The 19341-nt window shown below is 36.0% G+C and overlaps 1 protein-coding gene across 1 annotated transcript; it reads left to right on the plus strand.

Annotated features, from left to right (window-relative positions):
* The first annotated feature begins 200 nt into the window (after positions 1-200).
* On the plus strand, positions 201-4435 carry LOC141623952 (mannan endo-1,4-beta-mannosidase 2-like). The gene is made up of 5 exons (XM_074440113.1): positions 201-760; positions 1909-2106; positions 2615-2737; positions 3099-3307; positions 3773-4435. The coding sequence occupies exons 1-5, from the start codon at positions 368-370 to the stop codon at positions 4176-4178; spliced, it is 1329 nt and encodes a 442-aa protein (XP_074296214.1). The 5' UTR covers positions 201-367; the 3' UTR covers positions 4179-4435.
* The last annotated feature ends 14906 nt before the right edge of the window (positions 4436-19341 follow it).

Consider the following 19341-nt stretch of genomic DNA (forward strand, 5'->3'; position numbering starts at 1 on the left):
TATTTATAAAAAAAAATACTATATATATCGTGCATTTATTGCACGGCTCTAAACTAGTTAAATTTAAAAGAGATAGTAGTGACTACGTCTAAAATGAAAATTTGTGGAAAAAAATAATTATTGACAAATCTGAGTAGAGTTGCCTTAATTGTTTCACAAAACACAATAAATCCGATAACCAATAACTGTAATTGTTTATTACCACCAGTCACATGACTCATAAAATAAAAGCAGATGGGGTGTTCAAATACAACATTATTAAATTAAATTCTCAACTCTGTCCACCAATTATCAACCCATTTTCTCCTGCATACCAAAACTCGCTCCCCAGAAATAAAGACAGGGAGATCTCCTTGAAAACCCAAAAATGGCAATGTCTCATGGGTCAGTTAGAAAAATGGTTGCTAAAAAGGGATTATTTTTCCCAATAGTTGGTGTTGCAACACTAATCACATTCATTTACATGTCATTTGGTGGTGATTTTAGTGTTACTAATGTGTTTATGCAGCAACATTACAGTTTTGTTAAAGTAGTTGGTCATCAATTTATGTTGGATGATAAACCATTTTATATAAATGGTTGGAATTCATATTGGTTAATGGATCATGCTGCTGGTGAATCTAGTAGACCTCGAGTTAAAGAGATGTTTCAATCTGCTTCTAAAATGGGTCTTACTGTTTCTAGAACTTGGGCTTTTAATGACGGTGCTTATCATGCTTTGCAGCTCTCTCCTGGTCATTTTGATGAACAATCTTTTCAGGTACATCAACATTCTTGACTTTAGTTTCGAGAATTTATGTTATGTTATGTTATGTTATGTAAGACTGTCTTATACGATAATTTCTCTCTTTTTATTACAAGGGTAATGCTGTGTAAATCCGCCAGTTATATATAATATAAGGCTATCTTATACGAGAATTTGGTGTTTTTGATAAGATGTGATTAAATGTAATGTGGAAACATAAACAGTCTATCTGTATTTTTGTTAGCACAAAAGGGTAATGCTGCGTAAATCCGAACAGTTGTGTTGCCAAAGCCATTGTCTTTTGAGCCAATGGAGTACTGTCGGTGACACTTGTTGTTGTCAATGTAATTTGAGTAAGTTACACTCTGGCCGACAGTACACTCACTCACCTACTCCTACTGATGAAATTAATGGCAGTTAAAGGTGGAGTGTTGTAATGTTTAATCTTATATTTCTTGTCAAACTAAAGTAGATGCAAAGAAATCATTATTTGGTTGGTAGTCAAAATTGATTCTCAAATTATTTGTTACCCAGATTTATAAATGAGATCTTCTTTACATAAAGATGATTAGGATATTGATTGGGTTACGATAAAGTAGTCTCTCAAGAACTTAATGTTTTGTGATTGAAATAAGGCTAAAGTTTGTTTTGAATGAGATGAGAATTACTCTCTCTGTCGCAATCATTTGTTTACTTTTGATTAAAATAATTCACAAAGAATATAAAAAAAAGGTAAATAAATGAATGGGACGGATGGAGTATTATTTAATATGAATCATATGAATCAAATTAGTACTGTAATTTCCAACATGGTCCATCAGAGGATAAAGTTTATAATCATTTTATTATTTCGCTTTAAAGAAACACAATTCTGTCTATGATGGAATTTGTGCTGATTAATCGCTGCTTATTTTAACTCAGGCTTTAATTGTATTACTCGCAAAGTTTGCATTTTTGCGTAACTATAGCTTTAGGAGGATCAGTGTTATTCCTTATTTGGGCGATTTGTTGAACACCTGAACCCAGAACAAGATGATTAATGGCTAAATTGTGGTTTGTCGAACTTTCGATAATAATCAAGTAGCAACTTTAGTAAGTACTTTGGCTAGTACTCTCAGCTAGTTTTGTGCTTGCTGGTTAACTGAGGTCTGAGGGCATTGCAGGCATTGGATTATGTAATTGCCGAAGCAAGAAGGAATGGAGTCAGGCTGATCTTTAGTCTGGTGAACAATTTGCAAGCATATGGTGGAAAAACCCAATATGTACAATGGGCGTGGCAAGAAGGTCTTGGCATAAGTTCTTCTAATGATTCTTTCTTCTTTGATCCTACCATCCAGACCTATTTCAAACATTATGTTAAGGTATTAATTAATGCTCTCTTTATCCATCCTTGTGTTTTTCTGAAGCAAAAACCTCCCAGAAATGATTCGAATAGTGATTTATGAGCGTTGCTTACTTCTTATGGAAACAATATAAGAACTTGAATTTGTAAATGTTCACTTTGAGAGCTTTTCAGGATAAACGTATCAGCCGGAAAGTACTTTATTTGGCATAAGAAATAAAATGCTGGATATTAGATTACTAACCATTATAGAACCGACAGGTGACTAGAAAATGTTCTACTGAGAATGTGACATATAACTTATTGCTGCTAAGTTCAATGCTGTATCTCACACTCTCTCTCATTTCATGTTGCAAACTTAGAAAGGAGGAAAAGGATAATGATGATTGATGACTATGACGGACAATTCGCTGATCAATATTTGTTTCTTCTACAGACTGATGTGGCAACTGATAATTGCATAGTGTAATCTTTTGAGTAATGATTTCTACCTTGTTAATGATTTTCCCTCATTAATATATTTTCAGACTGTGCTTACGAGAAAAAATACCATCACCGGAATTGAGTACAGGGATGATCCAATTATACTTGCGTGGGAATTGATAAATGAACCACGTTGCATGTCTGACCCTTCAGGCGACACCCTTCAAGTGAGTTTCCTGCATTTCTTACAATAGCTTTCCTCTCGTAAGCCTTGTATGAAACGGTCTCACATCCTTATGTATTCCATTTTTTTTATCATAGGTCAAGGGGGTTTGTCTCATACAAGTTTTTGTGATTTCCCATTTAATTATAGGGTTAAGTGCTGAAAACGTTTGCGGTGCTCTGGATCGCCTGTATAAAAAGTTCAACAATCCTAAAAATAAAAAAATTCAACATGTAACCACCAGCTTTTTTTTTTTAAAACAAAGAACTAAATTTTACATTGTTTTCAAATAGAAAAACATTTTACTCAAGTTCCTTTATGTGGTTGTGTTGTTGACGGAATTCCAACATGGTACAAAACTGCAGGATTGGATCAAAGAGATGTCGGAGTTCATTAAAACAATTGATGACAAACATCTGGTTACTATTGGCCTAGAAGGATTTTATGATTCAAAGAGCTCAAAGGCCTCTATAAACCCATCTAAATTTTCAACTGGACTTGGCACTGATTTTATTCGCAACAATGACATACCTACAATCGATTTTGCCTCATTTCATATGTACCCTGACAAGTGGTGAGTGTCCTGCCTTCTCCTATATAATACTACTCTCAAAACATTGGACTTGTTAATTACTCTTAATTAGAGTATAAGTTATAGCACTGCAGTAGTTCCTTGCACTATCTCAAAATTACATTCAGAAGACTCCATTGCAAAATTTAAAAAAAATATTAGTCCTCGATTATTCGTCTCATACTCTCATTTACATATACCTTGAACTCTCTTTCAATAGTTTCCGACTTTATTATGACTTTCTCAATTACTGTATTACACTTTGTTTTTACTCGTATATATTATCGGGCTGTTTTCTTTTTCATTTTTCCCCCTCTATGTTTTTCCTTTGTTGATGGTTTTTAAAACAATGATTCATGTTGGCCAATGTCAATCCATTCCGGCCTATGGCGGTTGTTGTCTACTCCATTATACTAAAAAGCTGATAATCTGGGTTTACATAAACTTACATTTTAACCACTTTGTCAGGATTGAGGATAACCTCGACGAGAAATTGGAATTTGTCAAGAAATGGATGTCATCCCACATTGAAGACGGTGAAAAACAACTTAAAAAGCCGGTTGTTCTTTCAGAATTTGGAATGTCAAGCCATACCAAAGACTTTGAACCTTCACATCGCGATAAACTAATCAAACTTGTCTATGATATCATGTACAAGTCTGCCAAAAGAAACAAAGCTGGTGCCGGTTCTCTCATATGGCAGTTCGTGGTGAAAGGAATGGAGGAATATAACGATGATTTTGGGGTAATTCCATGGGAAATGCAATCCACCTACAATGTGATAGTAGCACAGTCATGCAAGTTGGCTCGTTTGCATGGACCCTCTGATTTGAAAGGAAGTCTAAGAGACGTTTGTCTACGAAGTCAGCAATGATATCGTCGTCTTTGAGCGAGACATGGAGTTGGAGAACATCAAGTGAATTGAGTATACCTCAATCTGCATAAAGAGGGACAAAAAGTGAGTAGTGTGTTGCTTTAAGAAATGGCAATGTATCATTGTTGGTTTGTATTCTAATCTCTTTGAGTTTGGAGTTCCTTTTTACTGTTTTGACTGATGCTTTTCAGAGACTACTTTGTACATCAGGTTGTTCTGTTCTTCAGTGTATTTAAAGTGCTTGCTTATTGCTTTAATTACTTTCTATGCATTCTAAGGAGCATCATGTTATGCAATCTATCATATGGGATTTCGTGCAATGTCTTGTGTCTAAAGTCATTTTTTTTTCCTTGTTTCTTTTCCCCTTCCAGGAAATCGGGGGGAAAAAAAAGAAAAGAAATGACTATATATATTCAAGATAACTCCTATTTTGTTACATGACTGATTCCATTGCATGATATGGGACATGAGTTCCACATCCATCAAAGGGGGTTGATGTGGAATTTATATAGGACAAGGGCTCTACCACCTTTGAGCTAGCTTTTGGGGTGAGTTCTCCTTTGTCCTATATCATATTTACAAAATCGCGTTTCAATTTGTCCGATTTCATCAAGTCCGGAAGGCGATTTGGTTCCGAAGGATGAACCGGTATGGACAGTTCCGATAAGATTTCATTCTTGAACAAAATTTCTTTTTTGTACCCATTTATCTATTCCATGATCGAAACAGTGGGGGAGATTGGTAAACAATGTCCGACCTACTAGTCCTTTTTAGCCACGACTTACTAATCCTTTGAATCGTATTAATATATATAGCTCAGACTTGCCAATTTTTCTCCAATAAAACTATATATCCATTTTTTTTAAACTTTTTTTCCTAGAAAAATCCACTTCAGGGACAAATTAACTTGGCCATTTTTCTCCAATAAAACTATAACCAACTTTACATATTGTTTGCATTAAAGGATTCGAATATATAGACTCTACAGCTCTAAATCTCATCTCATCTCATCTAGTATACTAAGAGAATAGGTATTCTCAAAAGTTTTTCCTCAAAAATGTTTATTGTTAAATAAATAAATTAATGACAATTAAGTGCATTCACTAAATGAGAAAACTAACCATTATACTAGTTTATTTCACTAAAATATTTATCATTATTCAAATTAATCGTTTCATCAAATTATATTATTTTAAACTATAACCTTTTAATTAAAATAAAATAAAATTCTTAAATCTTTCATTGATTTTATTATTAAAGAATGACTTGACCTATACTCCGTATGAAATCAAAAGCCAATTATTGTTATTAGTTTCGTGACAATAAAAGATAAAATTATAAATTAAAATCATTAACTTTACGGCATAAATAATATTTTCATTAAAATACATTTTAGCATTAGTTGCGTTTTGATGACATTTTGTAAATCTGACGACATGAAATCGTTGTAATGCCCAAAATAGCCAATGGTCATTATAGTTTAAGTCTGATGAGTTAGGAAGCTGGAAAATTAATTTAATCTTAAAGCCATGCAACAAGATCACTGTTGTTGATACGAGGTCTTGCATTGTCTTGTTGTATAAATACGCCCTTACTTGTTCCTTCTAGCCATTTACTTTTACTAGGTGGTATAACCATGTTTATAAGACATACTTTTGTAACTTCCTTTTTGATTGAATCAATTGGCTTTGTTTCCAAAGTTTCCTTTGGTCTGTTTTTGCTAGCCCTAGCTGTTGGTTGCTGTTTTGTGAAAGGGTAACCCCACATCTTCTGAATATATTGGCTACTAACAACACATATGAGCTGTTGGAGTAAGTGTCCTCAACAATAGTGCGATCACATGTTTAAATCTCATGATAAGAATACGCAAGGGATGATTTAATTATATAGTCAACTGATCAACATTAATCGGTAATGATTGGCTGACTAGAGTTTGACATTACTGTCGTTTGACGGTGGTGATCAGTTGATCCCTTAAGGTCACACCTATAGGACAATTTCCTTAATAGAAAAGTTAATTAATTGTATACCGATACAAGTTAATTAACTCCTTAAAATTGAACAATTTGTTTTGTGAGTGAGAATGAGTATCTTATTATAATTTGATTAAATAAGATTCATTTTAGTAATAAATAGATTTTATTACTAAAATTGATTATTGTTTGTGAAACAATTAAATTAAGAATAATTGATTAATTATAATTGCAAAATGTTGTGAATTATATTTATATGACCCATTTTAGATAATTGTAATCATGTATTACTAGTTAAATTGTCACAGTAAATTTATTTGTTATAAAATGATATTTAAGGGGTTAAATATGCATTAAAATATCTATGAGCATGGTGATACCCGTCGTTGTGAGTACCAAAGATAAAATTTATAATCTCCTATTAAGACTAACCTAGGCTAGTGGTAACAGGGTCGAACCACAAGGAGGCGGTTGTAAATTTTAGTTGATTTATGTTGACCGAGGTAACTATTGTGGGGTTGAATTGAATTGGTCTACAACTAAAAGTGAATAAAGATAGTAAACTAAATAAACGATTTAAACAGATAAAAGAAAGGTACTAGGATGATCGGTTCATTATAGCTTCAAGCGCAAACAAACTAAGTCGGTCGAATCAAACACAGTAAGGCGGAGATAAAGAGGTCCTCTCGGTCCACTCTTAGCAAATAGCATCTTTCGATCTCGCTATAGGTCCCTAATATCACTAATACTAACTTTCGTCCTGAAAAGTGACTAACGGTCTAAACTATACCTACCTTTCGATCTTAGCACAGTTTAGTCGATTTAATTGACGGTCAAATAACTTTCCCTATCTTTCGATCTAATGGGTCGGTCACAAAATAGGTGTCTAACTGGTCGCATGCATTCGATTCGTTAAAAACAAGATTAAATTCAATTAAAACGAAAATAAAACCTTACGAGATCAGTCGATCGACTGACGATGTCAATCGATCGACCAACACGCGAGATCCGTGTAAAATCTATTGCCGCCTATGCCATAAATCGCCTACATCCTAGCACTATAGAATTAGCTACTCATGATGAAAGTGATAACAACAATAAAACTAATAACGACATGAATTCATGCTTAAAGTAAATAACAAACAAATGATAATACGATAATTGGCTTTCGGGATACTAACTAGCAAATCTATACTAATGATGAAAGTAAAACAATAAACTGGAATTAGGCGGAAGGAATACCGAGATTTCGGAGGAAAGATTAAGAACAAGAACAGAATTCCAATGCTAAAACGATGTTCCAAACCCTAATTACTCGAATGAATAAAACCGAAAGTTTCTTGTGTGAAATTGTGATAAAAACTTCGATCCTAAATGAATGTTTTATGTTACGTTATATAGCAAATAACGTAACATCTTATTTCCTAAACCTAGCATCATGGGCTTGCGCTTTCTCGGTCTTCTAATTCTCGCCTGGAATAGCAATCTGTCGATCGATCGATAAGGTGGTCGATCGATCGCTTCCTCAAAGAAACAAGAGCTTTCGGAACCGAACATTGGTCGATCGACCGAGGGAGATGGTCGATCGACTAATGGAGCCGCTTACTCGACTTCTTGAAACTCGTGGACTTGTCTTTTGGGCCTTGGATTGCGCACCAAGCTCGTTCCTTAAGTGATTCCTTTACGTCATTTGCAATGCGATTTACTCGGGACGGATTTGGCTTGATTTCCGTTGAATTCTTCACATTTCTGCAATAATGTACAAAATACGAAAGTAGACGGAAATAGGGAGAAATGTAGCATAAACTACAAGAATGAGCTCGGAAATGCGTGTAAAATGGGATGTAAAACATCATATAAATAACACGCATCAAACTTCCCCAAACCAAACCCTTGCTTGTCCCCAAGCAAGAACTAGACTCGATCTAATGACCTAATGGAACGAGTTCAATCTCGAAAGCGAAATGCAAACCGTTAAGCCTAAACCAATTTAATGCACAACCAACAATCAACTAGTAACGTGAATCATGCAAACGAGTTATGAGGTCGTTAGAGACTGCTGAACCGTCAACTGTAGAGACTTATCAAATTGGACTCTCGCGGGTCGCTCAAATCACTCAATAAACACAGGTGATATATATGTAAGATAGAAAGAATTAATTTTGTAGTGACTCTCACCTAACTATGACCTATGAAAACATGCCAGCAATAAAATATGAAAATGACCTCTACGACCGTACATACGCATTCCAACCAAACAGATGACCAATGACACATGCCGAGGTATATATGGGATATGTGAGGTATGGGTAAGAAGAGGCAAAACATTTTATGGTAAAGTGGAGGTACAGGTGATCAAGCTAGTACCAAAACGGAACCAAGTGGCAACATCCAGCTTCTTGCTCATAATCAAGCGAAACGGTGCTATAGCAAGCACAAAACTCACAATCTCCAAACTATCAAATCAATAAACTCCCCATAGGATATCAATGAAACATGGGAGCAAAAATCGCCAAAAGATAAGGATTAAATTATGCGAATTGACTTCTTCCTCGAATCTCAGTCGATCGACCATATTTGGCAGTCGATCGACTGCTTAAACAGTACAAAACCTCTTTTTTCATTTTTTTTCGAATCATTTTTTTTTTTCATTTTTTCTTTCTTTTTCTTTTGTTTCTTTCTTTCCTTTTTCATTTTCCAATCATCATCTCAACAGAGCATATGCCACCAAAAATGAGTAACAATCCCGAAAACTCAGACTACTAGCTTGACAAAGGACAGGCTAAATGTAGGATGTAGTAAATGGGACAAAAAGGGGTATTTTTGGCAGTGTGAAGCTTTATGGGTATAATGGGAAAAGGAAACCTCTACCACATGTGTCAACAAACCACAAACCGAATGCATACAGGTATTAAGTAGATCAAATTCATATTCATGCAAATTAAGGAAACATGTCTCATAAGGAGTACTACTCACATTCCTAATTAAACCGGTCATGAATGTCACCAGTTATAGGCTCTAATTCTCAGAAATATGATGTAGTTTGCCAAAAATCAAAGTCAAGTCTTAAGTTCAGCAAGAATGTAACGAAAACTCGTAGATATGCATTTACGATTCTACTAATAACATGTTGATCTAGCAAGGCTCAAGCGAAACAGGTGCAAATGAAAAATCATCATAGAAATACTACCGTTCCGACTCGACCTATATGCTAAAATAAACGTGCATTTATGGAATTTTTTTGAAATTTTTCAATTTTTTTGAATTTTTCTGTATATATAAGAGAAATGAAATAAACAATGCAAAACAAAATTGAACGTGAATGCAAGCAAATGATATGCGACGCAAAACCCTTCCCCAAACCAAATCGCACAATGTCCCCATTGTGCAAAATCATGTAATGAAGGAAAGAGAAATGGAATTTTGCGAGAAAATAAACAAGCAAGACACAAAGGAAAGATATGGAACTCACAAGACTTTAAGCGCAGCAAAGGAAACCTCCCAAAACCAGCGTGAGCTAGGAGGTTTCAGTAGCTAGCAGTGCTACCAATAAGAGTGCCTTGGTTGGCTCATCTTCCACTTCCTCATCAGTCCCATAGCTTAGGCATCCAAGGCCTCCTCTTTGAATGATCAGCTTCTTTACAGCTGGCACAACTTGTAGCACTTCCTTCCCCAAACCAGCTCCTGCATTATCTAAAACAACAGATTCTTCCTCCTTCTTGCTCCCAATCTGTTCCTTCGTCGGCACGAGTCTCTCCGGATATGGGGCTGTGAGGAGTACCTTAGCCCTCTCCTCCAATTCACGCGCGCCGGCGTCCTTGGACTTAGGCTGAAAGTCCGTCACCTTCTCTTTGTTGAAGCTAGACCCCTCCTCAGACCGTCTCAAATGAGAACCATTAATCGTCATTGGGTCGAACTTCGAGACCGGATCGACCCATCAAGACTCGGGTCTTGTCCTAAAATCTTTGGGATCGTGGTTCCCCCGAAACAAGTGGTCTCGTAGGTTATTTGGCATTAAAGGACGAAATTCTTCAAAGACGCCAGCGATCTCGTCATCGACCACTCTCCTCGCCGATCGACCGAGATGTACGATTCTTAAGCCTCAGAACCCGTGCTTGATCGATCGACTAGGTATATCATCGATCGATCGAAATACCCGCGACGTCTTTTCCTTTGATTTGTTCGTTGAAGCTTTCTCTTGACTTGTTTCCGGCTCATCTTTTTCAACGGCGTCTCGACCATGGCAGGACCATCAAGGGTGGACCCGCTCCTCAAAGTGATGGCATTTAGGGTCTCCTTTTGTCGAGTTGAGTGGGTAAGTGTCCGGGAGCTAGAGTGTTATTTTTGCTAGCCAATTGAGCAATTTGGCTCTCTAGTAGCTTCATCCCGGCCTCTCTTGCTTGGGACTCCTTCAACAACAAGTTCTTCACTCGGAAAATTGAATTCTGTGATTGTTGTTGCTGCGGCACATAAGGAGGTTTCTGATATTGTTGTTGTTTTTGATGAGGGGGCACATAGGGTTCTTCTTTGGCGGAGCTTGAGTTGGATTTAGGACATTTTGGCTTCTCCAACTCAAGTTTGGGTGGGTTGGCTCGTAGTAGGTGTTGGTCCGCCTATAGTGTTGAAAGGCAAGACAAGATTCGAAGGGACTAGGGTTTTTCGAGACATGGCCCTCACCTCCACACCTTTCACAGACGAAGGGACCGTCGACACAAAGATTGACTTGGTACATCCCACCTTTAGAGGCTCCTCCTAGCTCATACTTGTCAAATCTCGCGGTGAGAGCCTCAAGTGCAAGAACAGAGGAGGATTCAGCAGCTCTCCTCCGGTTCCCTCTCGAATTCCCATACTCGGCCTTGTGGGTAGCTAGATCGTCAATGATCTTCCACCCCTTGGTTGCTCCCAAATTTTCAAAGAAATCTCCGTTGGTCGCAAAGATCCAAAATGGCCCTCCGATCGTCGTACAACCCATTGTAGAAATGATTGCACAAACTCCATTTTTCGAACCCATGGTGCGGTATGTTTCGCACCAACTTCTTAAATCGGACCCATGCTTCGTGGAAATTCTCATCCGGCCCTTGTTTAAAGCCCGTGATTTGAGCTCTAATAGCAATCGTCCTTGAAGCGGAAAAGTACTTCTTGTAGAATGCTAATGCCAATGTATTCCAATCGTGATCCCCCGAGCGGCTCGGTCCGATCTCTATACCACTCCCTTGCAAAGCATCACGAAGGAGAAGATGAACATAGTCTCCTTGATCCGGTCTTGGGTCACGCCACTGGTGGGGGTATGGAACATGATGAGTCAATAAAGGTCTCCATATGCTTAGTCGCATCTTCATTTTCGCCTCCCGAACCGATTTCTCTCGACCATAGTAATGTAGGGGGCTTTGGTTCGAACTTCCCGGCATCACCTGGTAGCTCGAACCCCTTATATAAGTTATCGGCTGTCGGCTCAGAATAACTAGCTATACTTGCTTCCTCGGCCATGACCTGGAATTTCCTGGAGAAGTAACTGTCTCTAGTGAAGAAGTGGAAACGGGCGAAGATGGTGGATTATCTTCGAACAGTTCGTTCTCGTGATAGCTTGACAGAGTACTCGGCTCTTCCTCTGTCGGTAATACCCTTTGTGTTCGTCTCAACTCGCGCAAGGATCTTTCAAGCTCAGGGTTCAACGGTACTAATTCTCCACCCCGTGACCTGCGCATAAGAAGAAACTACAAAAAGAATATAAGAAAAGTTTAAGGAACGGATGTCCCTTAAACTAAGAAAGACTAAAAATAAAAACAACTAAAATTAGGACTATTGCCTCTCCCAAGAAGAACGGCGCCAAAATTTTATACCCGTCGTTGTGAGTACCAAAGATAAAATTTATAATCTCCTATTAAGACTAACCTAGGCTAGTGGTAACAGTGTCGAACCACAAGGAGGCGGTTGTAAATTTTAGTTGATTTATGTTCATCGAGGTAACTATTGTGGGGGTTGAATTGAATTGGTCTACAACTAAAAGTGAATAAAGATAGTAAACTAAATAAACGATTTAAACAGATAAAAGAAGGGTACTAGGATGATCGGTTCATTATAGCTTCGGCAAAGCAAACTAAGTCGGTCTGAATCAAACACGGGTAAGGCGGAGATAAAGAGGTCCTCTCGGTCCACTCTTAGCAAATAGCATCTTTCGATCTCGCTATAGGTCCCTAATATCACTAATACTAACTTTCATCCTGAAAAGTGACTAACGGTCTAAACTATACCTACCTTTCGATCTTAGCACAGTTTTGTCGATTTAATTGACGGTCAAATAACTTTCCCTATCTTTCGATCTAATGGGTCGGTCACAAAATAGGTGTCTAACTGGTCGCATGCATTCGATTCGTTAAAAACAAGATTAAATTCAATTAAAACGAAAATAAAACTGATACGAGGTCGATCGATCGACGATGTCGATCGATCGACCAACACGCGAGACGATCGTGTAAAATCTATTGCCGCCTATGCCATAAATCGCCTACATCCTAGCACTATAGAATTAGCTACTCATGATGAAAGTGATAACAACAATAAAACTAATAACGACATGAATTCATGCTTAAAGTAAATAACAAACAGCGATAATACGATAATTGGCTTTCGGGATACTAACTAGCAAATCTATACTAATGATGAAAGTAAAACAATAAACTGGAATTAGGGCAGAAGGAATACCGAGATTTCGGAGGAAAGATTAAGAACAAGAACAGAATTCCAATGCTAAAACGATGTTCCAAACCCTAATTACTCGAATGAATAAAACCGAAAAGTTCTTGTGAAATTGTGATAAAAACTTGATCCTAAATGAATGTTTTATGTTACGTTATATAGCAAATAACGTAACATCTTATTTCCTAAACCTAGCATCATGGGCTTGCGCTTTCTCGGTCTTCTAATTTCGCCGGAATAGCAATGGTCGATCGATCGATAAGGTTGGTCGATCGATCGCTCCTAAAGAAACAAAGAGCTTCGGAACCGAACATTGGTCGATCGATCGAGGGAGATGGTCGATCGACTAATGGAGTCGCTACTCGACTTCTTGAAACTCGTGGACTTGTCTTTTGGGCCTTGGATTGCGCACAATGCTCGTTCCTTAAGTGATTCCTTTACGTCATTTGCAATGCGTTTACTCGGGACGTATTTGGCTTGATTTCCGTTGAATTCTTCACATTTCTGCAATAATGTACAAAATACGGAAGTAGACGGAAATAGGGAGAAATGTAGCATAAACTACAAGAATGAGCTCTGAAATGCGTGTAAAATGGGATGTAAAACATCATATAAATAACACGCATCACATGGTGTGTGACACATGACCTACCTATTTACATTTGACAATACACAAACATAAAATGGAGTCCATTTTATCACAAGAGGCCGAAAAAATGGAGGGATTAAGGAGTTAGTGGATGTTTTATTTTAATGATAAAATAAACATAATGATTACCTACACTAACTAGTCTTCACCCTACATTTTATGGGTAAGACAAAGGCCAAGTATTGACCATTCTCACCTCCTCTCACCCGACCTCCCAAGGCTCAATAAGAGCATCTTTTGCTCTTATTTTTCATTCCCACAGTTTTAGGGTTTGGTCATATTAAGCCTCTCTTATTCTCTCTAAAATAGTTTTAGATCTCATAAATTGTTCAACCAAATTCTAATATTACATTACATTATTACTAGTGTAGTAATACTAGGGATGCCATTGGGGCGGGGCGGTGGTGGATATAGGCTTCCCCATACCCGTACCCACCAAGCAATTCACATACCCGTACCCGCCCCACCACCCATGGTGGGTACAAGTTTCCATACCCGTACCCGCCCCACCAAATGAAAATATAGACCCATACCCGCCCCGTTTACCCACCAACCACCTATGTCATAATTTTTGTCGATACTTTTTAGAATAAAAGTAATTTAATCACTATGAATTTCTGTAAATTTTCATATTTACAATCTTAATTTAAGATTTTCAATAAAATTAGTAAATAACATTATCGAAATTCACACACACACACACACACACACACACACACACACACACACACACACACACACACACACACACACACACACACACACACACACACACACACACACACACACACACACATATATATATATATTTAATAATTGGTGGGTAGGCGGGTATTTGTCGGGTGAAATTTTTGTACCCGTACCCGCCCCATCACCCGCGAAAGTTGTACCATATCCGCCCCAACTGGGACGGGTGCGGGGCGGTACCCGCTTATACCCGCCCCGCTGATATCCCTAAGTAATACAAATATTATTAGAATTATTAAGGATAACTAGTATATTAATTTAGTTAATTAATATATTAGTATTAAGGGTTTTTGTTTTGGGTGCAACAAGAGGAGAATCTCTATACTCGAGATTTGTTTTGGAGGACCATCCATTATATTTAAGCTCAAGAACAAATAAGGAAGGTGTCCTTATTTGTGCCCAAAATTTCGAACCATATACAGTGTAAGGAACATTGTTTTCTTCTTTATCTCTTCTTTTGTTATGCATGCACTAGATCTTAAATGACTAAAGTTAAAATGTTAATTAGTTCACCATTAGAAATGTCTAATAATAGGTATATGAACCTAACAATTGGTATCAGAGCATAGGATGTTGCATGCATAATCGATTTATAGTTTTTTCGAGTTATAAGTAACTTAAATAAAACTAAATATTTGTAATTTATTAGATAATGTCATGAAATCATATTAAATGTTGTATATTATGGTCCTAAAATGTATTTAGGTCATTTTGATGATTTATGGTATTTTATTGCATATTTTAATGATTTTTTAGTGATTTTATTATATTTTAATGGGTAAAATGGTATTTAAAATGCTAAAAATAGTTAGACTTAGTTTATGACCTTGAAATTTTTATATGACCTCACATGCATATTTTACTTATTGTATATAAAATTTCGTATAAATTTGATTTATTTTGCATGATTTATGATTTTTATGAGATAAAAATGGAATAAATGGAGGTAAAATGGTTAAAATTAGTTAAGCATCGAAATAGGCAATGAAATTTTAATATGTTGTCACATGCACATTTTAATCACTGTGTGTAAAATTTAAGATGAACTTGATTCATTTTGCATGATTTATGAATTTTTAGTGTAAAAATGACATAAATAGTGACTATTTTAGCAAAAATAGCTAAAACGAATTACATGGCATGAAAAAATTATTTTAAGTTGAATTTATATCCCATATATCAGATATAAAGTTGAAACATTGATTAGATTAATTTTCACATGCTTTAGATATTTTATTTGATAAAACCGATAAATCGCAACTACATTTTTCTCGAAATAAATTCGAATATTTTAACCTTAATTTTTGATATTATGAGTGTCATGGATATATTCTAGAATATTCAAAAATTTAAAATTCAAATTTTGAAATTATTGTAATTTAATTTGGATTTATTTCATAAAAGTTATGATTTTAGGGTCAAAAATGGGCATAAATATTATATCAAGTTGAATTATTGTCAAAAATTGAGTAATGACTAATTTTTGAGTCCTAAGAGAGTTAGGATAATTAACTTGGGCTAAAATTAGATTTTGGTATTATTTTGCGATTTTAATAAGTTAAAAATCGTGAATTTTCATAAAACCGGGTTATATGTACGATATAAGTTTAAATAGGGCGATTTGGTACATAACTTGGCATGTTAGATACATATTATAATACTGCATTTTTCTTTGATGAATGTCATATTTTATTTATGTAATTTTGAATTATGTAATTTTATCTTAGTATGGCCTTAGTTTTAATCGATATTTCCCGTAATGTAAGGGGATATTGATTCGGTTGTAATTTAATGTGATCTCGTATCACTTTTATTTTTACTAGTTTTTCATATTACAAATGTATAATATGAATAGCTATGTATTTCATTATTATTTGTAATTCCGGAGTTCCTTCAAGACGGTGTCATTCGGAAAGGCGTTCCGACGAAGACGGTGTTCTTGGGAGGCGTGCCACTTGAAGATTCAAGGGACCAAAGGAGTTGGTTTCTGAATTTGTAATAGATTATTTGATTTTCTATTTTTAGGAAGGCCATACTAGGATTTTTTTTTATTTGCTTTGCATTTCTTTTAATATGTTGCATGCATTGCCAAATCGCCATAACAACACATGCATATCATATCGAGTCTTCGACCGTGTCAATTATAATTATCAATAATTCGATTTTTAGCTCACTTAAAATTGATAGATAATAAATTGACAAGACCTTCACTTTTAAAAGATTGAGACTTAGCCTTACCAAATAGTAGGAGCCCATGAATCTCAATTTCATAAGGGGTACAATACGATTTTTCGGGGTACTTCAATTGACGTTGGGTAAGTGGAGTAATAAATAGTTATTACACTTCGAAAATTTGGTTGATCTCAACGAAAGTATTTGCGACCGTAGCCGCAATAGGTTCGAGCTAAAGATGAACTTAACGTAAATTCATCAACCGAGAGTTCTAATTGTAGAATCGGTTAAGAGGGTTAACCCACCAAGTTATATTAGTAAAGGTGTAGAGGGCCCGCTGCCTCACATCCAAGTTAATATGAATTTTGGGTCTCGGAATCATTTATTATAGTTGGGTAAAAGTCACTATATAAATGCTAAGACTTGTATAAAATGTTTGCAAGTTTTATTAAAACGATAAATATTTATAATTCCTTCATTTTCTATTTTGTAGTCAATTTGATTAGTTAGAAATGACAACTCCAAATTCATCTGCATCAACTAGCGCAAACGCTCCACCACTCCCCAATGCTTCTTGGCTCCGATCCTTTATGGATCGATATAAACTTGAAAAGAATGGATCTAACTTCGCCGATTGGGACGCGCAACTCCGCTTGGTCGCGGAAGGTGATGACAAGCTTCGTTACCTTACCAAAGCTGCTTCCGCTACACCTACTACTAGGTCAACTTCCGCCGTAAGGGAAGCCTATGAGGCCTACCTAAAAGAATCAGCCGCAATCAAGAACGTCTTGATTTTCTCTATGGAAGCCGATCTCCAAAGGAGTGCTATTAAGATAAGCACGGCCTATGAGATCTACACCAAGCTTGTGACCATGTTTTCGCAAGCTCCCAGGATCATCCAATATGAGGCGGCCTCCGCATTTTTCGAGATCGACATCAAAGAGGGCCAAAAGGTTAGCCCTCATGTGCTCAAGTTGATTGAACTTGTTGAGACTCTTAAAATCCAAGGGGTTGACATTCCCGAACAACTCATTATAGACCGAGTTCTACATTCCTTGAACAAAGTCAAAGCATATGTACAGTTTAGGGTAAACTACAATATGCAAAATATGAAGACTTCTCTTCATGAATTGCACAAATTGCTTGTGCAAGCCGAGAGAGATATGGGTCTAAATGTTAGCTCAACTAAGGATGTGCTCGTTATTAACAATAAGAGCAAAGGGAAGTTTAAAAGGAGTGCTAGCAAGAGCAAGAAACCCACTCCCTTCAAGGGAAAAGGAAAAGCTATTGAGAAAAGCTCTTCTAAAAAGGGTGCTACTTCCGAGGACAAATGCCATTATTGTAATGGCGTAGGACATTGGAAGAGGAATTGCCCGAAGTATCTTGGTGATATCAAAACTGGAAAAATTGTTCCAGTAGGTAAATATATTTCTCCTTATCATTTATGTTTTGATTTCAATCTCAACTTTGGTATTTGGATACAAGTTGTGATTCTTACCCTTTTTAATTTGTATTTAAGGGCATCCGAGCAAAGACAAAGGTAAAGACAAGCAAGCCTAAGGAGGCTCTTCAAGGGAAGCTAGAGTAACCGCCCATAGTAGAAGATCTATGGAAGCTTGGCCTTTATTTTGATAGTCTTCCTTTTATTTTTGTATTTTGAAGTTGTTGTTTTAGAACTCTTCTTAATTTCCTAGTTGGACATGGAAATTAGTTTATTTCCTTTTATCTTCAAGGAAAAGTGGTTGTATTTGAATTTTAGTGGCTTGGTTTTCAACCCAAGTCACTCGGTTTATGGAAATGTTTCGTTCTAAAACTTGTCATTATACACTTTTTACATCAAAACATAAATTATATTGACTTAAATTAATCATAAAAGAATTACAACGATTGGATCATTGTAATTAGTTCATAAGCCATGAATTTGATTCTCACTTATGCTTTTATGACTTAACATCACATCTTATTTGATATAAGAAAGAACAATTGTAAAGTCAAATAGAGTTATTTGAACTCAAAGTAGGGAATTTTATAAACCAATTGGCAACACCACTTATAACTAAGACTTGTGACCACTTATGAGACTCCATACGAGCTATGGGAGGGCTTAAAACCTTAAAATTGTATAAGACATGGATATGAGTCCAATCCTTTACTTTATAAGTATTAGTCTATTTTGAAGATAGATTATAATGTCTTTACAAAAGAGTCATCAATTAAGGTTATCATATGCGATATTTTCTTCATTCACAATCATAAGTCTGAAATTGTTTGTTGCATATGAGGCTATCTTTCGAGAAAAATAGATATATTTTTCAAAAGATAGAGTGGGAGAAAATTAGCAACAAACATACAACTAGTTAGGAACTAGTGAAGAGACCAAAAGAAAGCGTTCTTAAGTGAAACTCATGACACGTGAGGAGATCGAAAGAAAGCTTTCTTAGGTAAATCTTCAGACTAGTGAGGAGACCAAAAGATAATGTTCTTCATATATTAAGATTATGAAGTGGTTGTATCAAGTAATTTCAATTCTATTTTACATAAGAGCCATATGAACCAAAGTGAAATATGTGCAAAAGGATAGATTTATTTAAGTTGCATAGATAGACATTAAGTTGTCCACAAAGCTAAGTTAACATGTAACTATGCTAAGATCCATGTCATCATTGCTACACCTCATAGTGTGTATGAACAAGTTAGATGTTAAAACCAATTTCTAAATAGGTATTTAGAAAGAGGTGTGTGTACGATATAAGCATAAGGTTTTAATTAACACTTAAAGATTGCAATGATTATTTCAAATCATGTGATAAGAAAATAGTTCACTCGAGTTGTCGAGAAACCATGTGTATACATGGATTTGAGTGGGAGTCAAAATTGCCACGTTTAGACATAAAATTCAGTGGGAGAAATTGTCTTCCATATTAAT

Source organism: Silene latifolia, chromosome X (genome assembly GCF_048544455.1).
Source record: "Silene latifolia isolate original U9 population chromosome X, ASM4854445v1, whole genome shotgun sequence".
NCBI lineage: Eukaryota > Viridiplantae > Streptophyta > Magnoliopsida > Caryophyllales > Caryophyllaceae > Silene > Silene latifolia.

Excerpts from the sequence above, each read along its gene's own strand:
- LOC141623952 (XM_074440113.1), top strand. The coding sequence starts at position 368 with ATGGCAATGTCTCATGGGTCAGTTAGAAAAATGGTTGCTAAAAAGGGA. Across the intron at positions 761-1,908 it reads TTGATGAACAATCTTTTCAG|GCATTGGATTATGTAATTGC; the intron begins GTACATCAACAT and ends AGGGCATTGCAG. Across the intron at positions 2,107-2,614 it reads ATTTCAAACATTATGTTAAG|ACTGTGCTTACGAGAAAAAA; the intron begins GTATTAATTAAT and ends ATATATTTTCAG.